The sequence below is a fragment of the Pongo pygmaeus genome, chromosome 2 (assembly GCF_028885625.2).
Source record: "Pongo pygmaeus isolate AG05252 chromosome 2, NHGRI_mPonPyg2-v2.0_pri, whole genome shotgun sequence".
Lineage (NCBI taxonomy): Eukaryota > Metazoa > Chordata > Mammalia > Primates > Hominidae > Pongo > Pongo pygmaeus.
This window is the reverse complement of record NC_085930.1, coordinates 69,238,804-69,263,763: the sequence shown is the minus strand read 5'-3', so window position 1 is coordinate 69,263,763 and position 24,960 is coordinate 69,238,804. Positions and strand designations below refer to the sequence as shown.

The following is a 24,960-nucleotide window of genomic DNA, read 5'->3' as shown; positions in this document are numbered from 1 at the left end:
ACCCCCAGTGGGACCCACATGAAAGGATATGCAAAGGCTAAACCGAGACAGGGAAGCACTCTCGGAAGGATTAAAGAGGGGAGCTCAGAAGGCCACAACCGTTAACAAGGTCTCTGAGGTCATTCAGGGAAAAGAAGAAAGTCCAGCACAATTCTACCAGAGACTGTGTGAGGCCTGTCGTATGTATACTCCCTTTGATCCCGATAGCCCTGAAAATCAGCACATGATTAACATGGCTTTAGTCAGTCAAAGCGCAGAAGACATGAGAAGGAAACTGCAGAAACACGCTGGGCTTGCAGGGATGAATTCATCACAATTATTAGAAATAGCTAACCAGGTGTTTGTAAACAGGGATGCAGTAAGACATAAGGAAAACCGCAAAGAGAATGAATGTCAGGCCCAGTGACAAACCAACCTGTTTGTTAGATGCAGCAATGAGAGGGGTCCCCCCAAAGAGGCAAGGGAAGGGGGGCCCTGGGAAAGAAATTCAGCTTGGCTGTCAGAGTTTGCAGCGTAACCAGTGTGCTTATTGTAAAGAAATAGGACATTGGAAGAACCAGTGCCCTCAGCTAAAAAGAAAACAAGGTGACTCAGAGCAGGAGGCCCCAGACAAGGAGGAAGGGGCCCAGCTCAACCTGGCAGAAGGGTTATTGGACTGAGGGAGCCTGGGCTCAAGTGTCCCCAAAGAGCCTCTGGTCAGAATGACAGTCAGGGGTAGAGACATTGATTTTCTTCTAGATACCGGTGCTGAACACTCGGTAGTAACCGCCGCGGTCACTCCCTTATCCAAAAAGACTATTGACATAATCGGAGCCACGGGGGTTTCAGCCAAGCAAGCTTTCTGCTTGCCTTGGACTTGTACTGTAGGAGGACATAAAGTGATTCATCAGTTTTTGTACATGCCTGACAGTCCCTTGTCCTTGTTGGGAAGGGACTTGCTTAGCACACTGAGAGCCACTATCTCTTTTACAGAGCATGGCTCTTTGCTGCTAAAGTTCCCCAGAATGGGAATCATTATGACCCTTATGGTCCTCCAAGAGGAGGAATGGAGACTTTTCATAACTGAGCCAGGCCAAGAGATAAGACCAGCTCTGGCTAAGCAGTGGCCAAGAGTATGCGCAGAAGACAACCCCCCAGGGTTGGCAGTCAACCAAGCCCCCTTACTCATAGAAGTTAAGCCTGGGGCCCAGCCGCTTAGGTGAAAACAGGACCCGGTCCCCAGAGAAGCTCTTCAAGGTATCCAGGTCCATCTCAAGCACCTAAGAACTTTTGGAATTACAGTTCCTTGTCAGTCTCCATGGAACACTCTCCTCCTGCCTGTTCCCAAGCCACGGACCAAGGACTACAGGCTGGTACAGGATTTGCGCTTGCTTAATCAAGCTACAGTGACTTTACATACAACAGTACCTAACCCGTCCACATTGTTGGGGTTGCTGCCAGCTGAGGACAGCTGGTTCACCTGCTTGGACCTGAAAGATGCTTTCTTTCCTATCAGATTAGCCCCTGAGAACCAGAAGCTGTTTGCCTTTCAGTGAGATGATCCAGAGTCAGGTGTCACTACTCAGTACACTTGGACTGGGCTTCCCCAAGGGTTCAGGAACTCCCCCACCATCTTTGGGGAGGCGTTTGCTTGAGACCTCCAGGAGTTTCCCACCAGAGACCTAGGCTGCATGTTGCTACAGTAGGTTCATGACTTTTTGCTGGGACACCCCACAGTAGTTGGGTGCGCCAAAGGAACAGATGCCCTACACCGGCACCTGGAGGACTGTGGGTATAAAGTGTCCAAGAAAAAAGCTCAGATCTGCCGACAGCAGGTACGTTACGTGGGATTTGCCATTCCACAGGGGGAACGCAGCCTGGGATCAGAAAGAAAGCAGGCCATTTGCAATCCACCAGAGGCTAAGAGCAGAAGGCAGGTGAGAGAATTCTTAGGAGCTGTGGGGTTTTGTAGACTGTGGATCCCAAACTTCGCAGTGTTAACCAAGCCTTTGTATGAGGTCACAAAGAGTGCGGGGCCCGGGAATCTTTTGAATGGGGATCCCAGCAACAGCAAGCCTTTCACAAGTTAAAGGAAAAGCTTATGTCAGCCCCAGCCCTGGGGCTACCCGATCTGACAAAGCCTTTTACATTGTATGTGTCAGAGAGAGAAAAGATGGCAGTCGGAGTTTTCACCCAAACTGTGGGGCCCTGGCCGAGGCCAGTGGCCTACCTCTCTAAACAACTAGACGGGGTTTCTAAAGGATGGACCCCATGTTTGAGGGCCTTGGCAGCAACTGCCCTGCTAGTACAAGAAGCAAATAATCTGACTCTTGGGCAAAACCTGAACATAAAGGCCCCCAATGCTGTGGTGACTTTAATGAATACTAAAGGACATCATTGGCTAACGAATGCTAGACTCACCAAGTACCAACGTTTGCTCTGTGAAAATCCCCGTATAACCATGGAAGTTTGTAACACCCTAAACCCTGCCACCTTGCTCCCAGTATCACAGAGCCCTGTCGAGCATGATTGTGTAGAAGTGCTGGACTCAGTTGACTCTAGCAGACCTGACCTCCGGGACCAGCCTTGGGCATCAGTAGACTGGGAACTATATGAGGACGGGAGACTCCAGGTAGACTTCACAGAGATGCCAAAATGTGGAGGTAACAAGTATTTACTAGTTCTTGGGTGTACCTACTCTGAGTGGGTGGAGGCTTGTCCAATACGAACTGAGAAAGCTCGTGAAGTAACCCGTGTGCTTCTTCAAGATCTGATTCCTAGATTTGAACTGCCCTTACAGATCGGCTCAGGTAACAGGCCTGCACTTGTGGCTGATTTCGTACAGAAGACAGTAAAGGTATTGGGGATCACACGGAAACTGCATGCGGCCTACCGGCCTCAGAGTTCCGGAAAGGTGGATCGGATGAATTGGACTATCAAAAATAGTATTATTGTCTTCCCCGCTGGATATTAAAAACAACACCAGAAGGCACGTCAAACCACCTGCTAATTTGACAGAATGTTATCCTCTCCCCCCCGAACCCCGTGCCCCTGGATATTAGAGACAATAACACAGGGGTAATGTACACCCACTGCTTTATTGGGAGTAATATCATCCTCTCCCTTCTTGTATATTAGGAACAATATCACACTGTGCGTGTATGCCTGTCACGAATTCAATGAAATGTCATCCTGTGCCTCCCTGGATATGATGAACAATATCACGGGGGATGTACAACTTCTGAGATATTGGGAGTGATGTCATCCTCTCCCCTCTGGAAGTTAGGGACAATATCACAGGGGTAGTGTACACCCTCTATGATGTTGGGACTAATATCATCCTCCCGCCCCCTGGATATTAAAAACCATATCACAAGGGGCGTGTACACACACTTCGATATTGGTATTAATACCATCCTCCCCCTCTTTGGATATTTGGTGCAATATTTCAGGTGGGGTATACACCACCTGCAATATTGGAAGTAATATTATTTTCTCCCCCCTTGGATATTAAAAACAATATCACAGGGGGTGTGAACAACCCCTGCGATATTTGGAGTAATATCATTGTCTCCCCTCACGAATATTAAGAACAATATCGTAGGGGGGTGGTGTACACCCACTTTGATATTTGATATCATCCTCTTCTCCCATGGATATTAGGAACAATATCAGGAAGGGATGTACAGACCCTGCGACATTTGCGGTCATATAATTGTCTCCCCTAGATATTAGGAAAAATGTAACTGGGGATGTGAACACCCCTGCGATATTGGGAGTATATCATCCTCTCCCCCCCTTGCATATGAGGAACAATATCACAGGTGGTGTATACTGTCTCTGCGATATTGGGAGTACAGTTATCCTCTCTTCCCCTGGATATTAGGGAGGGTATCAGAGGGGGAGGGTGTACATTCCCTGTGATAGTCAATGTAATCTTATCCTCTCCCTCCCAGGGTATTATGAACAATATTACAGGAGGGGTGTACACCCCCTGCGATATTGAGGGTCATATCATCCTCTTTCGCTCTGGATATTAGGAACAATATCACAGGGTTGCGTACACCCCCTGCGATATTGGGAGTAATATCATCCTCTCTCCCTGTGGATATTAGGAAGAGTATCACAGGGCTGTGTAAACCCCCTGCGGTATTGGGAGTAATACCATCCTCTCTCCCTCTGGATATTAGGAAGATTTTCACAGGGGTGTGTACACCCCTTGCGATATTGGGAGTAATATCATCTTCTCCATCCAGGAAATTACTAACAAGGTCACGGGGGGGTGCACTCCCCCTGCGATATTGGGAGTAATGTTGTCCTCCCCAAACCTGGATGTTAGCAACAAGATCACAGAGGGGGTGTACACACCCTGCGACATTGGAAGTAGTATGATCATCTCCCCACCTGGATATTGGGAAAAATATCATAGCACGGGTATACATTTCCTACGCTGTTGGGAGTAATAGCATTATTTTCCTTTCTGGATATTAGGAACAATATCACAGGCGTGCTGTACATTTACTTCGATATTAGGAGTAATATCATCCTCTCCCCTTTGGGACATTAGGAACAATATCCCAGGGGGATGTCCACACTCTGCGATATTGGGAGTAATATCATCCTCTATTTCCCTGAATATTGGGCACAATATCACAAAAGGTGTACAACCCGTGCGATATTGGGAGTAATATCATACTCTCCTTCCCTAGATATTAGAAAACAATATCATCAGGGCTGAACATCCCTGTGATAATGGGAGTAATATTTTCTCTTTCACAGGCCATTAGGAACAATATCACAGGGGGTGTTTACACATCCTGCGATATTGAAGGTTATATCATCCTCTGCCCCCCGGAATACTACCAACAATATCAAACAGGGGTGGTGTACACCCCCTGTGATATTGGGAGTCATATCATTCTCTCCACCTCCAGATATTAAGAACAATATCCCGGCAGGGTGTGGTACATACACCCCCAGTGATATTGGGAATAATGTGGTCCTCTCCTTCCCTAGATGCTAGGAACAATATCACAGGGGGGTGTACACCTTCTGTGATATTGGAAGCAGTATCATCCTCTCCTCTGCTGGATATTAGAAAAAATATCACACCTGCTGTACACCCACTATGATATTAGGAAGAATATTACAGGGTGTACATCCACTGTGACTTTAGGAGAAATAGCTCCCTAAAATGTCACAAATGATATCAGAGGGTATACAGTAATAACTCCCTAGGATATTACAAATACTATCACAGGGTATACACCCACTGTGATAACAGGAGTAATACATCCCAAGGATATTACCAGTAATATCACAAGGCTGTACACCCACTATGACATAAGGAGTGATATCTCCCTAGGATATTACGAATAACATCACAGAGTGTACACACATGGTATACACCCACTGTGGCACTAGGACTAATAACTTTCTAAGACATTACGAATAGCATCACAGAATGTAAATACATGGTGTACACCCACTGTAACATTAGGCGTCATTTCTCCCTAGGATATTACGAGTAACATCTCAGTGTGTACACACATGGTGTACACCCACTGTGACATTAAGGGTAATATCCCCCTAGGATATTACGCATAACATCACAGGGTGTTCACCCATGGTGTACACGCACTGTAATATTAGGAACAATATCTCCCTAGGATATTATGAATAATATCACAAGGTGTACAGAAACTGTGATAATAGAGGTAACATCTCTCTAGGATATTATGAATAATATCACATGGTGTACACCCACTGTGATACTGGGAGCAATATCTCTCTAGGATAGTATGAATAATGTCACAGAGTGTACACCCACTGTGATATGAGGAGAAATATCTCTCTGGGATATTACAAATTATATCACAGAGTGTACACACATGGTGTACATCCACTTTGCTATTAGGAGTAATATCTTCCTAGGACATTACAAATAACATTACAGAGTGTACACCCACTGTAATGTTAGGAATCGTATCTCCCTAGGTGATTACAAATAATATCACATAGAGTACACCCTCTGTGATATTAGGAGTAATATCTTCCTAGGGTGTTATGAATAATTTCACAGTGTGTACACACATGTGTACACTCACTGTGATGTTAGGAGTAATATCTTCCTAGTGTATAACAAATAACATCACAGGGTGTACACCCACTTTGATATTAGCTATAATATTTTTCTACTTTGTTACAAATAATATCACAGGGTGTACAAAAATGGTGTACACTCACTGTGATATCAGGAGTCGTATCTCCGTAATATATTATGAATAATATCACAGGATGTACACACACTGTATTATTAGGAGTGATATCGCTGTAGGATATTACAGTGAATATCACAGGGTGTACAGCCACTGTGATATTAGGAGCAATATCTTTCTAGGATATTACAAATAATATCACAGGGTGTATGCCCACTCTGATGTCAGGAGCAATATCTCCCTAGGATATCAAAACTAATATCACAGGGTGTACAATCTCTGCCTTCCAGGTTCTAAGGGATTCTCCTGCTTCAGCCTCCTGAGTAGCTATGGTTACCCGCCACCACACCCAGCTCATTTTTTTTTAATTTCACTAGAGATGGGGTTTCACCACGTTGGCTAGGCTGGGCTGGAACTCCTGACCTCAGGTGATCCATCAGCCTCGGCCTCCCAAAGTGTTGGGATTACAGGTGTGAGCAATCATGCTTGGACAAGAGTTATATAGTCAATTAATTTGGAAACACAGCTCCCATATTTGAGTGTGCATGTACTTTTATGAAGAAATGATGTCAGAAAACCTAAGGATGATAATAAATATGAAAAGTAAATGGCATGTTAAAAGATCTTCTGATTAAGAACTATAAGGTTTGATTTCCTTTTTAGATAATGCGGTCCTAGCTCTTGTATCGTCCTTTTAAATATTCTATATCAAAGGAATTTGTAGCACGGTGTCAGAATAAAATAGAGTGTATTCCACTGCTTCTTAATTTCTTTCAATTAGACTGAGATATTTTTCTTAAAGACAGAAGAACATTTTTATTGCATCTTATTTTCTCTGAAAAGAGTAGGCCATATTTTACTGAGATCACAGATTTGTTATATATTATGTTTTGGTCTTCCAACATTCTTCAGTGGATTTTCTCTAAAGTAGTATGTACAGAAATAGCTGAATAGCAAAAAAGTAAATCATGTAATAATTCTGAGATTTTTGGGTTTGCCACAACTGAGAAATATTGCTGATGGTGTATGGTCCTCAAGTGTGAAAATATTCCTTGTGAATTGCTTGCATCCAAAATATACACACAGCATTAAGGGCTGGTTTTTATCTTTTATTTTTCCAATCCTCTTTTCTTCTCAAGGTGTCCAAGTCACACAGAGCCACAAAATCTCACGGGTGTCTGAGAATTCCTCCTTCTGGGACTCTCAGAGGATCCAGAACTGCAGCCCATCCTCACTGGTCTGTCCCTGTCCATGTACCTGGTCATGGTGCTGAGGAACCTGCTCATCGTCCTGGCTGTCAGCTCTGACTCCCACCTCCACACCTCCATGTACTTCTTCCTCTCCAACCTGTGCTGGGCTGACATCGGTTTCACTTCGGCCATGGTTCCCAAGATGATTGTGGACATGCAGTTGCATAGCAGAGTCATCTCTCATGCGGGCTGCCTGACACAGATGTCTTTCTTGGTCCTTTTTGCATGTATAGAAGACATGCTCCTGACTGTGATGGCCTATGACTGATTTGTGGCCATCTGTCACCCCCTGCACTACCCAGTCATCGTGAATCCTCACCTCTGTGTCTTCTTAGTTTTGGTGTCCTTTTTCCTTAGCCTGTTGGATTCCCAGCTGCACAGTTGGATTGTGTTACAATTCACCTTCTTCAAGAATGTGGAAATCTCTAATTTTGTCTGTGACCCATCTCAACTTCTCAACCTTGCCTGTTCTGACAGCGTCACCAATAGCATATTCATATATTTAGATAGTACTATGTTTGGTTTTCTTCCATTTCAGGGATCCTTTCATCTTACTATAAAATTGTCCCCTCCATTCTAAGAATTTCATCGTCAGATGGGAAGTATAAAGCCTTCTCCACCTGTGGCTCTCACCTGGCAGTTGTTTGCTTATTTTATGGAACAGGCATTGGCGTGTACCTGACTTCAGCTGTGTCACCACCCCCCAGCAATGGTGTGGTGGTGTCAGTGATGTACACTGTGGTCACCCCCATGCTGAACCCTTTCATCTACAGCCTGAGAAACAGGGACATTCAAAGCGTCCTGTGGAGGCTGTGCACCACAACAGTCGAATCTCATGATCTGTTCCATCCTTTTTCTTGTGTGGGTAAGAAAGGGCAACCACATTAAATCTCTACATCTGCAAATCCTGCCCCTTAGTCACATTATTTTTGTTGCTTGATGGCTTTTATTCCTTTCCACATTTCCTATGTGAATATTGCTTTCTTCGTTATGCCTTTAACTGGAATGGGTGAGTATTCTGGGATCCTTTGTTTAGCAGAAACCTCATGACTGAATCCTCTATACCTAGGCAGCCTCCTTTAGTTTCTGAGCAATAACCCTGTCATTCAGGTGGAATCACAATGATTATTTATATACACGAAGTCCTCACTTCACTTTGGAATTCCCTGAAAACTGACTTTATGGAAACAATGTACAGCACGTCCTCCAACACCATTGGTGTGTTCAAAGTTGTCTCGTTGTAATGTTGATGAGGAATAAGTGGTTTCACTATCCATAATTTTGCTTAAAGGTGAAGATTCCAAGAGACTTTCAAAGATGTTAAGTGAGGACATACTGTACATCAAATTCATATCCTCTTCCAGAGTTCATGTGGAATTTCTTTATAAACTGCTTCTAGAGAATCTATTTAGGCAGGTTATGTGTAGAGATCCATGTCACCCGTCCTCAATCTTAGCTTTGAGTCAAATCACCTGGGGAGCTTACAAATGATGAGGCCTGGGTCTCATTACCTGAGATTCTGATTTACTTGCACCTGTGTGAGTATGTGGCTTTTTTTTTTTTAAAAGCACCAGAGGTGGTTCCAATGACAAAGTTTCTAGAAGCATCAAGTTCCAATGAATAAGAACAGAAGTTAATTGCAATATGATTTCTTCAAATATTATCTTCAAATACATTGTCCATCAACACCATACAAATTTTTATTATGCTGTTTTTTCTTACCATTTAGCATTTTCCTTTTTTTTCTTTTTTTTTGAGACAGAGTTTCACTCTTGTTGCCCAGGCTGGAGTGCAATGACACAATCTCGGCTCACTGCAACCTCTGCCTTCCATATTCAAGCGATTCGATTCTCCTGTCTCAGCCTTCCAAGTAGCTGGGATTACAGGCATGCATTACCATGCCCCACTGAATTTTTTTTTTTTTTTTTTGTATTTTTAGTAGAGACACTGTTTCTCTATATTGGTCAGGCTGGTCTTGAACTCCCAATCTCAGGTGATCCACCTGCTTCAGCCTCCCAAAGTGCTGGGATTACAGGCGTGAGCGACCGCGCCCAGCCACCACTTAGCATTTTCATTTTACATTTGTTGAAGTTATAGATTTATGCACACATTGATTGCTGCTTTGTTATACACTTGCATATACATAAGATGGGAAATAGAAAAGAATAAAATGGGCACAGTATCCCTAAAGTTTCACATTCCGAGACATTTCAAAAATATTTGCTTTTTAGAAATTTGTTCAATTAAGAAACTGTGGTATACACACACAATGAAGTATTATTCAGCCTAAAAAGGAATAAAATCCTCTCCACTGCAGACAAAATGGATGAGATTGCAGGTCTGTGTATTAAGTGAAATAAGCCAGGCACAGAATGACAAATCTTAACACGTCCTCACTTATATGTAGGAACAAGAAAGACAATCTTGGCCAGGTGTGGTGGCTCAGGCCTGTAATCCCAGCACTTTGGGAGGCCAAATCGCATGGATCACTTGGGTCCAGGAGTTCAAGACCTGCCTGGCCAACATGGTGAAACCCCATCTCTACTGAAAACACAAAAGATTAGCCGGGTGTGGTGACGCGTGCCTGTAGTCTCAGCTACTCGGAGGGCTGAGGCCCAAGAAGTGCTTGAACTTGGGAGGCGGAGGTTGCAGTGAGCCCGGATTGTGCCTGTATACTCCAACCTGGGCAACAGAAAGAGACTCCATCACACACCTACACACAAAAGGAATCTCAGGAAGATGGAAAGTATAAAGGTGGTTAGCAGATGCTAGGAAGAAAAGGGGTGGGATGGGGAATGAAGAGAAGTGGATAATTGGGTCCCAAAATACAGAAAGATGGAATAAGTGAGTTCTAGTGTTTGATAGCACAGTATGAAAATTTTAGCTCACAAGAATTTCTTGCATATTTCCAGATGCTTTGGTAAGAAGCTTCCTACCTTTCTCATTATGCTGGTTTTTAAGCTATTCTCTTTCTGCTGTTGAAATCATGCTGGTTTTTTGTTTCTGATTTTTTGTTTTGAGATGGAGTTTTACTCTTGTTGCCCAGGCTGGAGTGTAATGGTGCCATCTTGGCTCACCGCAACCTCTGCCTCCTGGGTTCAAGCGATTCTCCTGCCTCCACCTCCCGGGCAGCTGGGATTACAGGCATGCCCCAGCATGCCCACCTAATGTTGTATTTGTAGTAGAGATGGTGGTTTCTCCCTGTCGGTCAGGCAAGTCTTGAACTCCTGACCTCAGGTGATCCACCTGCCTCAGCCTCCCAAAGTGCTGGGATTACAGGCATGAGCAACCGCATCCAGGCCATATTATATCCTTATCTGTTGTCTGTTGTTGTTTGTTTGTTTTTGAGCCCAGAAATAACTTCTCACCTATATGTTCAAATGATTTTTAACATGAGTGCTAGGAAAGTTCATTGGTGGAAAAGCAGCCTTTTCAAGAAATAGTGTTGGAGAAACCTGATTTCCACATGCAGAAGAATGAAGGTGGACCCTATGTCACACCAGGTGCAAAACTTGACACAAACTGGATCAAAGACCTAACCCCAAGTGCTAAAAGGGTAATATGCCTAAAAGAAAACATTGGCCACACTTTCATGATATCAGATAGGGCAGTGCTTTCTGGGATATGACACCAAAAGCATAGGCAACAAAAGAAAATTAGATTCCTTGGATTACATCTAAATGACAGACACTTTTGTGCATCAAAAAACACTGTGAACTGAGTGAAAAGATAACCCAGGGATGAGGAAAAATATTTGCAAATCATATATCTGAAAAGAGGCTGATATCCATCATACATAAAGAATAGCTAGAACTAAACAACAAGAAACTCAAAGCATCCCATTAACAATGGTCAGAAGACTTGAGTAGACGTGTCCCTAAAGAAGATATAGCAATGGCCAATAAGCATCTAAAATGATGTTCAAAATCACTAATCATACGGAAGCACAAATCAAACCAAGAATGTGATACCACACATTAGGATGGATATGATAAACAAACAAGCATTGGTGAAACTAGAGGGAAGTAGGAATGCTCGAATATGATTGGAGGGAATGTAAAACCGTGAAGAAACAGGCAAAATAGTATGGTGTGTACTGGAAAAATTAGAAACAGAATTATCAGATGTTCCCGCAGTTGCACTTGTGGGTACCTACCAAAAAGAATTACAAGCCAGGAGTGGAACAGACATTTGTACACCCATGTTCATAGCGGCATTATTCACAACAGCCAAAATGTGGAAGCAACCCAAGAGTTCATGGACAGATGAATTAAAAAGCACACTGCAGTTCATTCACACAATGGAAGACTATTCAGCCTTCAAAAGGCAGGCACTTCTGGCCGGTGCGGTGGCTCACAGCTGTAATCCCAGCATCTTGGAAGACTGAGGTGGGCGGATCACCTGGGGTCAGGAATTCAAAACCAGCCTGGCCATCTCGGTGAAACCCTGTCTCTACTGAGAATGCAAAACATTAGACAAGCGTGGTGGCGTGTGCCTATAGTCCCAGCTACTCGGGAGGCTGAGGCACAAGAACCGCTTGAACCCTGGAGGCAAAGGTGGCAGTAAGCCCAGATTGTGCCACTGCACTCCAGCCTGTGCGACAGAGTGAGACTCCATGTAAACACAAAACAAAACAAAACCAAAAAAAAAAAAACCCCCAAAAAAACCAGACAGGCACTTCTGACACAGGCTGCAACATGAATGAACCTTGAAGACATTATTGTTTGTGAAATAAATAAATCCCAAAAGGATAAACACGACCAGGCTCAGTGGCTTGCACCTGTAACCCCAGCACTTTGGGAGGCTGAGGCAGATGGATCACTTAAGGTCAGGAGTTCGAGACCAGCCTGGCCAATACGGTGAAAGCTCATCTCTATTAAAAATACAAAAATTAGCTGGGCGTGGTGGCACACGCCTATAATCCCAGCTACTCAGGAGACTGAGACACAAGAATCGCTTGAACCCACGATGTGGAGGTTGCGGTGAGCCGAGACCATGCCACTGCACTCCAGCCTGGGTGACAGAGAAAGACTGTCTCCAAAACAAAACCAAAAAAAAAAAAAAAATTAAACACGGTAGGATTCCACTTAGATCAAGTGTCTAGAGTAGTTAAACTCATAGAGTTGCAAAATAGAATGGTGGGCCCCAGGGGTGGGTGAGAGAGAGGAATGGAGGGTTTGGTCAATGGGTGCAATTTCCATTTTGAAACATAAAACTGTTCTGGAGATGATGGCGGTGATGGTTGCTAAACAATGTGAATGTACTTAATGTGATTAAACTGCAACTGAAAAATAGTGGAAATTGTAAATGTTTACACTGGCCATTCCATATGAAATAATATATATTTGTAATTTTTAATATTTATACGTGGTATATTTTCGCATAATAAAAGATGAAAATTAAAGCAGTTGGATCTTTCAAAAGAAAAGAAAGAAGCGGATAGTACACACAAGCTTTCTCCTGATTAGAGGAAGAGCCCCAAAGCTTCTGTGGACACTCACTTTTCTCTTCTTGCATTATTATGAGGAAATCCTTAGAGGCTGGGGAACTTGGGCAACTTTGGCTAATGAGGAGCTTCTGTGCCTTGAGCCCCCCAGGCCATAGAATAGTAAATACTCAGTCTGTGCCTCCAGCCCTGCAGTGTGAGGTTCCAGTGCTGTGGGCTCCATACCCATCACCAGTATCAGGAGGCTCATGTCTCACCCTGTCTTCTTGCCAGCCTTGAGGACAGAGTCTGAGGCTCCAACATGCACCATGCAGGGAGGACAGTGGACCTGTTCTCCGTGGTCATGGCCCAGCAGAGGGGAAGGGCAGTTCAGTGAGTGCTGAGGCATGGTCGGCCGGGAGCCTTGTTTTGTTTCCTCATCCTCAGGGCAAACAGGAGAGTGCGGTGGGCAGATGGGAGGAGACCAATGTGCAAACTGTCAGCTCAGCAGACTGTGGAGTTTCTGTTCTTGGTTGTGGTGCGAGGGGAGGTCTCAGAAATCTTATTCATAATTTTGCTTTCCTCCCCCACTGGTTGTCCTTTTCATAGACATCTCACCCATGATAGCAGGGAATGAGTCCCTCTAAACTATTCCCTCAGAACAACAAAAAGATTATGAAGGTGATGATGAGGATAAAGAGGATGATGACAGACACCATGGCATCATGAACCCTTACTGAGGGCTTCCTAAAGGCCAGGCTCTGAGCTCTGTGGTCTATGCAGCTTGTTTCATTTCATCTGCGTAGTCTCCCAGTTACTAGTGCACATTTCATTATTATTTTACAGACTAGAAAAGGAGCAACGCATTCTCATATAACTTGTACCAGATCATAAAGTCAAAAAGGGTGAAGTCCAATTTGAACCAGGCAGCCTAAGTCCAGACACATGGCATTTGGCCAGTCCTCTCCCTGCATCCAACCTGCCCTCTCAAATCCTTGTCACTCAGGCCGATGCCCCTGCTCACTGTGCCCTTCCCTTTGGGGGTTCCTTGTAGAGCACAGCTAGACCAGTGGGGGCCACAATCACTGTGTCAAGTATAGAAAGGGCAGCTGAGATCACATCAAAGAGTCCAGAAAGAATTGGCACAGGATCATTTGGGATGCATCTCTCCCTTTCCCCTGTTCCTGGCTTTCCTTACAGCTCTCGACTTCCTCAAAGGAGTCATAAATTCAGAGTTTGGCTTCCACTCCTATTGAGGAAGCTGGAAACCATTTCAAAAATGCTCCTCAGATGTGCCTGTGGTTAAGACCTCTGAGCTCTGCTTAAAACTTTTTGAAGCTGGGCACGGTGGCTCATGCCTGTAATCCCAGCACTTTGGGAGTGTGGGGCAGGTGAATCACAAGGTCAGGTGTTCGAGACCAGCCTGGCCAACATGGTGAAACCCCCGTCTCTATTAAAAATAGAAACAAATTAGCCGGGCATAGTGGCGGGCACCTGTAATCTCAGATCTACTCGGCAGGCTGAGGCAAGGGAATAGCTTGAACCTGGGATGCGGAGGTTGCTGTGAGCCGAGATCACTCCACTGCACCCCAGCCTGGGCAACAGAATGAGACTCCGTCTCAAAAAAACAAAAACAGAAACAGAAAAAACCCACAACTTTTTGAGAGTTGGAAGAACATCAAGTATAATACCCAGGACTTAGAGTCTGGCCATTAATTTTCAATACCACCCTTTCTACTTGTCTGTATGGCAAGGGGTGAGATGTCCATCCTCTGAGACTCAGCACTCTCATCTGAGTTGATTTCTAGTTGATCCAATGGAAGTGAGCGATGATTAAACCGACCGTGGGTGCCCGCTTCGTGATCTCTACGTGATGGATGCATAAAGTAAAGGCAATGTGAATTTTAGATACATTCATTAATATTTTAGGCTTAAACTGCATACAATTCAACGGAAATATCCCCTGACCTAGAGTTCTGGTTTCCCTGCATTCCAGACAGGACATTTTATTTTGTCCTTATCTCAGTAAGTGCTGAGTATTGTGAGAGGAACAAGTGAGTCTCTTTTGTTTCTGATTCCCCAGAGGCTATATCTTGCTTCGCATGTAGGAGATAGCAAAAGTAAAAATCTATGTTAATTATTGAATTGACACTTCCTTGGTTCACAAAAATTGGCTGTCATCAGCGTGACTTCGACTTACTTGATTCTTTTTGTTTTTTGATTTTTGAGACGGAGTTTTGCTCTCGTTGCCCAGGCTGGAGTGCAGTGGTGTGATCTCGGCTCACTGTAGCCTCTGCCTCCCAGGTTCAAGCCATTCTCCTGCCTCAGCCTCCCGAGTAGCTGGGACTACAGGCACGCGCCACCATACCGGGTGAAGTTTTTGTATTTTTAGTAGAGGCGGGGTATCACCATGTTGGCCAGGATGGTCTTGATCTCCTGACCTCGTGATCTGCCCTCCTCGGCCTCCCAAAGTGCTGGGATTACAGGTGTGAGCCACCACGTCTGGACAAACTTTCTGATGAAAACTCTAAGTCCACCTAAGCTAAGGACAGGAGTGATAGATTACATGAATTTTAAAACAAGACCCACCAATTTGAGTAAGCAATTACTCTCTTGAAGGAGAAAACTCAGAAAACATAATGATGAAATCACTAGGACCTAACTGGCATGTGGAACTATTTTCTGCTTATGAACTATCAACTTTAATTTCATTTCCAGGTGACATGGTCTCAGCTGTTATACAGTGTTTATCAATGTTCTCAATCAAGGGAATTTGTATAAATCTATTCAAATAAAATAAAATATTTGAGTTCTTAATTTCCTTTAATTAGGATAACCTTTCTCTTAAAGTGGAGAGAATGGTTTTATTACATATTTTTCTTCGGAAAAGATAGGCTGTATTTTCTAGCAATTATCAATTTGTTATATATGATGATCTGGTTCTTGGAACGTTCTTGAATCTAGTGTCTCTAAGGCAGGTGTGTACAGCAAGAAGCGAATAACACAGAAATCAATGATTAAAGCATTAGAAGACAATTGAGTTTTTCAGAACTGCAAAATATTGCTGAGCGTGGATTGCTCTGGCATCTGAAAACATTACTTGTGAATTGCTTCTATCCAAAATGCAGACACAATGCTGGGTGTCAGTTTACTTGTTTCTGATTTTTCAACCCTCTTTTCTAGGCAAAAGGTGTCCAAATTCTACAGACCCACAGAATCTAACAGATGTCTCTATATTCCTCCTCCTAGAACCTCAAAGGATCCAGAACTGCAGCCGGTCCTCGCTGGGCTGTTCCTGTGCATGTGCCTGGTCACGGTGCTGGGGAACCTGCTCATCATCCTGGCCATCAGCCGAGACTCCCACCTCCACACCCCCATGTACTTCTTCCTCTCCAACATGTCCTTGCCTGACATCGGTTTCATCTCCACCACGGTCCCCAAGATCATTGTGGACATCCAGTCTCACAGCAGAGTCATCTCCTATGCAGGCTGCCTGACTCAGATGTCTCTCTTTGCCATTTTTGGAGGCATGGAAGAGAGACATGCTCCTGAGTGTGATGGCCTATGACCGGTTCGTAGCCATCTGTCACCCTCTATATCATTCAGTCGTCATGAACCGTGTTTCTGTGGCTTCCTGGTTTTGTTGTCTTTTTTTTTTTTTCTCAGTCTTTTAGATGCCCAGCTGCACAACTTGATTGCCTTACAAATGACCTGCTTCAAGGATGTGGAAATTCCTAATTTCTTCTGTGACCCTTCTCAACTCCCCCATCTCGCATGTTGTGACACCTTCACCAATCACACAATCATGTATTTCCCTGCTGCCATATTTGGTTTCCTTCCCATCTCGGGGACCCTTTTCTCTTACTAAAAAATTGTTTCCTCCATTCTGAGGGTTTCATCATCAGGTAGGAGGTATAAAGCCTTCTCCACCTGTGAGTCTCACCTGTCAGTTGTTTGCTTATTTTATGGAACAGGCGTTGGAGGGTCCCTCAGTTCAGATGTGTCATCTTCCCCGAGAAAGGCTGCAGTGGCCTCAGTGATGTACACGGTGGTCACCCCCATGCTGAACCCCTTCATCTACAGCCTGAGAAACAGGGATATTAAAAGTGTCCTGTGGCAGCCGCACGGCAGCACAGTCTAATCTCAATATCTTCTTATCTGTTGCATTCCTTTAGTAGTGTGGGTTAAAAAAGGCGGCAAGGTCAAATAAGAATGATATCACAGGGTGAACACCCACTGTGATATTAGGAGTAATACCTCCCTAGGATATAAAATATACTGTCACAGAGTCTACACACATGGGGTACACCCACTGTGATATCAGAAGCAATATCTCCCTGAAATATGATGAAAAATATCACAGAGTGTGCACACTGTGTGATATTAGGAGTAATATTTACCCTGGATATTACGACTAACATCAAGGGTGTACACACACGGGGTACACGCACTGTGAAATCAGGAGTTGTATCTCCCTAAGATATTATGAATAATATCACAGGGTATACACTATGTGTGTACATCCACTGTGATATTTGAAGTCATATCTCTCTATGAGATTACAAATAATATCAAAGGGTGTACACCCCTCTGACATATTAGGAGTAACATCCTTCTAGGGTATTACAGATAACGTCACAAAGTGTACAACTCCTGTGACATTTTGTACACTCTTTGTGACATTAAAAGAAACATCCCCCCAGATATCCTAGGGGCATATGAATGATAACCAAGGCAGTGTACACACATGGTGTACACGGCCTGTGTCATCAGGAGTGACATTCCCCTAGGATATTACGAATAATATCACAGCAGGTGTACACACATGGTGTACACCCCATGTGACATTAGGAAGACCATGCCCCTAGAATATTAGGAATAGTATCACAGGCGTTGAATATGCATGATATACACCCCCGGTGACATTAAAAATAACATCCCCCTTGGATATTACGAATAATATGACAGGGAGTACACCCCGTGTGACATTAGGAGTAACATCCCCCGAGGACATAATGAATAACATCAGAGTTTGTACCTGCATTGTGACCCTAGTAGTAACAACTCTTCAGGATATTACAAATAATATCACAGGGTGTACATGCATTGTGACATTAGTAGTAACATCCCGCTGGAATATGATGAGTCATATCACAGGGTGTACACCCCCTGTGACAATAGTAGCAACATTTCCCTAGAATATTATGAATAATATCACAGGAGGTGCAGCCCCTGTGATTTACAAGTAACATTTCTATAGAATATCCCAAGTCATATCGCTGTGTGACTCTGTATACACCCCGTGTGACATTAGGAGTAACATCCCACAAAACTATGATGAATAATATCACAGGGTGAACACACCCTGTGACCTGAGGAATAACATAGTTTTAGGATATTATGAATGATGTGACAAGGTGTACACACCCTGTGACGTTAGGAGCAATATCCGCCTAGGATATTAGGAATAATATCACAGGGAACACACCCCCGTGACATTAGGATATTACGAATCATATCACAAAGTGTACAAGCATTGTGACTTTAGTACTAATATCCCTCTGGTATACTATGAATAATATCACAGGGTGTACATCCCTCTGACATTAGGAGTAACATCCCCCTAGAATAGGATGAATAATATCACAGGGGGTACACACCCTGTGACTTTAGGAGTATCACCGCCCTGGATTATGAGGAATACTGTCCCAGGGTGTTAACCCCCTGTGACATGAGGAGTAACATCCCGCTGGAATATTATGAATAATATCACAGTGTGTACAGCAACTGTGATATTAGGAGTCCTATTAATTTTTAGGATATTAGCTATACTACACAAATAGTGTGTACACCTACTGTGATATTAAAAGTTATATCTCCCTAGGGTATTGCGAATAACATCACAGTGGGTGTACACCCACTGTGATATTTGAAGTAATATCTCCCTAAGATATGACAAAAAATATCAAAGCATGGACCCCATCTGTGACAACAAAGGTAACATCTCTGTGGATATTCTGAATAATATCACAGGGTGTACACAGCCTGTGACATTAGGAGTAGCATCCCCATAAGATATTCCGAGTAATATCACAGGGTATACACCCCATGTGACATTAAGAGTAACATCTTCTTAGGATGTTACAAACGACATCACAGGGTGTACAGCCCCTGTGACTTTTCAAGTAACATCCCCCTAGAATATTACAAATAATATCATGGGTGTACACCACGTGTGACATTAGGAGTAACATCTCCCTAGGATATTACGAAGAATATCACTGGGTGTACACCCTCTGCCATATTAGGAGTAACATCCTTCTAGGACATTATGAATAATATCACAAGGTGTACACATACTGTGATATTCGGAGAGATATCTCCCTAGGATATAAGATGTACACCCACTGTGATGTTAGAAGCAATATCTAACTATGATAGTATGAGACATATCAAAGGGAGTACGCTCTCTGTGATAATAGATGTAATGTTTACCGTGGATATTACAAATAATATCACAGGTTGTACACACATGAGGTATACCCACTGTGGTATTATTTGTACTGTCTTAGAGAGATATAACTCTCTAACGTAACAGAGAGAGTGATAACTCTGTAATATCCCTGAGATATTACAAATAATATCACAGTGAGTGTACACCCACTGTGAGATTTACAGTAATATGTCCCTATAAGACTACAAATAGTATCGAAGGGTGTACACCCCCTGTGACCTTAGGAGTAACATCCTTCTGGATAGCGAGAATAATATCATAAGGCATACCGACGCTGCGACATTTTGTACACCCTTTGTAACATTAAAAGTCACATCCCCCTAGTATATTATGAATAATATCAAAGGTGGTTGACGCACACGGTGTGCACACCCTGTTGTATTAGGCATAGTCTTTTTCTGTGATTTACGAATAATATCACAGAAGGTGTACACACATGGTGGACACTCCAGGTGACATTAGGAGCAACATCACCCCAAGATTTTAGAAATAATATTACCAGGGTTGCATACATATGGTGTACTCTCCCTGTGACATTAGCAGCACATTCCCCTAGAATATTACAAATAACATCGGAGGGAGAGTACACAGATGATGTACGCACCTTGTAAAATTAGGAGTAGCATCTCCCTACGATGTTATGAATAATTGAATAATATCACAGAACGTGTACACACATGTCATATACCCCATGTGATGTTAAGAGTTACATCCTTCTAGTATGTTAGGAATAATACCACAAAGGTGTTCGCACATGGTTAACATGATATGGAATATTAGGATTAACATCCCTTCAGAATATTACAAACAACATCACAGGGGCTGTGCACACATGGTGCACATGCCCTGTGGCATTAGGAGTATATTTCCCTGACACATTACGAGTAATATCACAGAGAGTACACCTTCTGTGACATTTGGAGTAACGTCCCCTAGGATAGTACAAGTAATATCACAGGGTGTACATCCCTTGTGACCTGAGGAGTAACATCTTTCTAAGATATTGTGAATAATATCACAAGACGCATGGCCCCTGTGACACGAGGAGTAACATCCACCTAGGATATTATGAATAATATCACAGGGAGTACACCTCGTGTGACAGTAGGAGTAACCTCGCCTGAGGATATAAGGAACAAATACAGAGGATGCACACGTGTTGTGACATTAGCAGTAACATCCATTTAGGATATTACGAATATTATTACAATGTGAATATCCCCTGTGATATTACGAGTAACATCCCCCTACAATATTGGGAACCATATCATATGGTGTACACCCCCTCTGACCTTAGAGGTAACATTTCCTTAGGATATTATGAATAATATTACAAGGTGTACAGCCCCTGTGATATTAGGAGTAACATTTCCATAAAATATTAGGAATAATATCACTATCTTTACACCACGGGTGACATTAGGAGTAGTGGACCCCAAAACTATTATGAATAACTTCATAGGGTGTACACCCTCTGTGACATGAGGAGTAACATCTTTCTAAAATATTACAAATAATATCACAAAATGTACACCCCCTGTGACATTAGAAGTCACATCGCCCGAGGATATAAGAAATAATATCAGATTGTGTACCTGCCTTGTGACATCCGTAGTAACATCCCTTTAGGGTATTACGAATATTATCAGAGTGTGAACACCTTCCGTGACATTAGGAGTAACATCACCCTACAATATTGGGAAAAATACCACACGGTGTACACCGCCCGTGACACTAGTGGTAACATGTCTTTAGGATATTATGAATAATATGACAGGGCGCACAGACCCTGTGATATTGGCAGTAACATATCCAAAAAAACTTTTCAAATAATATCACCGTTTGTACACCACCTGTGACATTAGGAGTAACATCCCCCGAAACGATTATGAATAACTTCACAGATTGTACACCGTCTGTGATATTAGGAGTTAACATCTTTCTAGACAGTGAAGAATAACATCACAGGATGTACAGCCCCGTGACATGAGGAGTAACATCACTCTAGGATATTACAAATAATATAACAAAGTGCACACAATTTGTGTGGTAGGAGTACCATCCCCCTGGGATACTACGAATCATAGCACCGAAAGCACACTCCCTGTGACAATAGGAGTAACATCCCCTTAGGATATTACCAATAATATCACAAGGTGTACACACATTGGGACATTAGTAACAATATCCAGCTAGTAGATTGTGAATAATATCACAGCGTGCACACATTTGCGACATTAGGAGTAACATCTCCCTAGAATATTACGAATAATATCACAGGGTGTACACACCATGCGACTTTACGGTAATCATCCCCCAGGATGACTAGAAATAATTTCACAGGATGTTAAACCGCTGTGACAATAGGAATAATATACTTCTACAATATGATGAATAATATCACAGTGTGTACACCCACTGTGATATTAAAAGTTATACCTCCCTCAGATATTCTGAATAATATCACAGGGTGTACACCATGTGTGCACACCCACTGTGATTTTTAAAGTCATGTCTCCTTAGAATATTATGAATAATATCAAGGGGTGTACACATCCTGTGACATTAAGATAACATCCCTTTAGGATATTCGAAATAATATCCCAGGGTGTACACCCCATGTGACATTACGAGTAACACCTTCCTAGGATATTATGAATAAATTCCCAGGCTTGACACCCCCTGTGATTTTAAAAGTAAAATCCCCCTAGAATAGTACTAATAATAACACAGGGTGTACACCCCTGTGACGTTAGGAGTAACATCCTCCCAGGATAATACCAATAATATCAGAAGGTGTACACACACGGTGACATTAGTAGTAATATCCCGCTAGTATATTGTGAATACTATCACAGGGTATACAAACCTGTGACTTTAGGAGTACCACCCCCCTGGAATATTCCGAATAATATCACAGGGCGTACACCTCCTGTGACTTTAGGTGTATCATCCCGCTAAAGTATTACGAATAATGCCCCAGGGGGTTAGCCTGTGTAATATCACAGGGTGTACACCCCCTGTGACATTAGGAGTAACATCTTTCTAGAACATCACGAGTAATGTCACAATGTGTACACCCTTTGTGACATTAAAAGTAAAATCCCTCTAAGGTATTCCAAATAATATCACAGGGAGTATACCCCGTGTGACATAGGAGGAATCACCCAAGAGGATATAACGAATAATATCAGAGGGTGTACACGTATTGTGACATTAGTAGTAACATCCCGGTGGGACATCATGAATAATATCACAAGGTGTACACGCCGGGTGACCTAAATTTATGTCACATTCCCCTAGAATATGACCCATAACATTACAGGGTGTAGAACACCTGTGACTTATGAGTAACATTTCTATAGAATATTACAAGTAATATCCTTCGGTGTGCACCCTGTGTAACATTAGGAGTAACATCCCACGAAACTGTGATGAATAATTTCAAAAGGTGTACACCCTCTGTGACATTAAAAGTAACATCTCACTAGGATATTACAAATAATGTCACAGGGTATACATCCCCTGTGACATGAGGAGTAATGTCTTTTTAGGATATCACAGATAATATAACAAGATGTACACACCCTGTGACATTAGGTGTCACATCCGTCTAGGAGACTACGAATACTATCGTAGCGAACACAACCCGTGTGACAATAGGAGTAACACCCCCCTAGGATATTATGGATAATATCACAAGGTGTACACACATTGTGACTTCAGTGCTAATATCCCTCTCATATACTGTGAATAATATCACAGGGTGTACACCCCTGTGATATTACATTAGGAGTAACATCTCCCTAGAGTATTACGAATAATATCATAGGGGGTACACAGGCCTTTGGTTTAGGAGTAATATTCCCCTAGGATATTACTAATAATATCACAGTGTGTACACTCACTGTGACATTAGGAGTCCCATTTTCCAAGGATATTATGAATAATATCGCAGTAGGTGTTCACACATAATGTGTACACCATGTGTGTACACCCAATGTGATAGTTGAAGTAATATGTCCCTGGGATCTTATGAATAATATCAAACGGTGTACCCCCCATGTGACATAAAGAGTAACATCCCTTTTGGAGATTCCGAATGTTATCACAGGGTATGATATTAGGAGTGTGATATGAGGAGTAACCTCTTCCTAGGATAACCCATGTGGTATTAGGAGTAACGTCTTCCTAGGATATTACGAATAATATCACAGGGTGTACACCCCTGTGACTTTAAAAGTAACACCCACCTAGAATATTATGCATAATATAACAGGGTGTACACCCCCTGTGACATTAGGAGTAACATCTCCCTAGGATATTAAAAATAATGTCACTGGGGGCACACCCTCTGTGATATTAGCAGCAACGTCTTTCTAAGATATTATGAATGATATCACAGGGTGTAAACTCACTGTGATATTAGAAGGAATAGCTCCCTAGGATATAAGCTATCATATCACAGAGTGTACACACAAGGTGTACACCCACTGTGTTATTAGCAGCAATATCTCCCTATGATATTATGAAAAATATCACAGGGTGTACCCTCTGGTGGGTTACTAGAAGTAATGTTTACCATGGATATTACAAAGAATGTCACAGGGTGTACACACATGGGGTACACCCTCTGTGATATTAGGTGTTATATCTCTCGAAGATATTACAAATAATACCCCAGTGGGTGCACCCCATGTGTATACATCCACTGTGATATTTAAAGTAACATCTCCATATCAGATTGCAAATAATATCGAAGGGTGTACACCCCCTGTGACATTAGGAGAAACATCCCCCTACAATATTGGGAACAATATCACACAGTGTACACCCCTGTAGTGTTAGAAGTGAAAACCCCCTGAATATTACAAATAATATCACAAGGTGTACACCCATTGTGACATTAGTAGTAATTTCCTGCTGGCATATTTTGAAGAATATCACAGAAGGAACACACCTGTGACATTAGGAGTAACATCCCCCTAGAATAGTAAGAATAATATCACGGGGTGTACACACCCTGTGAAATTAGAAGTATCATCTCGCTGGAATATTACAAATAATGTCACAGGGTGTTATCTTCTGTGACAATAGAAGTATAGACTCCTGGGAAATTATGAATACTATCACAGGGTGTACACCCCTGTGACATTAGGAGTAACATCTTTCTAGAATATCACGAATAATATCACTATGTGTACACCCCCTGTGTCATTAAAAGTAAAATTGCCCTAGGATATTATGAAATAGAACACAGAGAGTACACCCCGTGTGACATTAGAAGTAACATCCGAGGGGATATAACAAATAATATCAGAGAATGCGCCTGCCTTGGACATCAGTAGTAACATCTCTTCAGGATAATATGAATAATATCAAAGGGTGTACATGCATTGTGAAATTAGTAGTGAACTGCCGCTAGGATATTACGAATCTTATGAGAGGGTCTACATGCCCTGTGACATTAGTAGGAACGTTTTCCTAGAATATTATGAAGAATATTAAAGGATGTACAGGACCCGTGATTTACGAGTAACATTTCGATAGAATATTGCACGTAGTATCACTGTG

General features: G+C 42.7%; 1 protein-coding gene and 1 pseudogene across 2 annotated transcripts; both read left to right on the top strand.

Annotated features, from left to right (window-relative positions):
* Positions 1 to 1,712: 1,712 nt before the first annotated feature.
* Positions 1,713 to 17,017, top strand: LOC129033295 (olfactory receptor 7E24-like). 2 transcript variants are annotated; one of them, XM_054481574.2, is made up of 3 exons: positions 1,713 to 1,814; positions 2,484 to 2,642; positions 16,122 to 16,478. In XM_054481574.2, exons 2-3 carry the CDS (start codon positions 2,635 to 2,637, stop codon positions 16,438 to 16,440), a joined length of 327 nt encoding a protein of 108 aa, XP_054337549.1. In that variant the 5' UTR covers positions 1,713 to 1,814; positions 2,484 to 2,634; the 3' UTR covers positions 16,441 to 16,478. The 2 variants fall into 2 exon arrangements, with proteins under 2 accessions (XP_054337549.1, XP_054337548.1); XM_054481573.1 differs by lacking the exon at positions 1,713 to 1,814 and having other exon boundaries at positions 2,022 to 2,642; positions 16,122 to 17,017.
* LOC129011646 (olfactory receptor 7E24-like) lies at positions 7,249 to 8,365 on the top strand (annotated as a pseudogene).
* Positions 17,018 to 24,960: the final 7,943 nt, after the last annotated feature.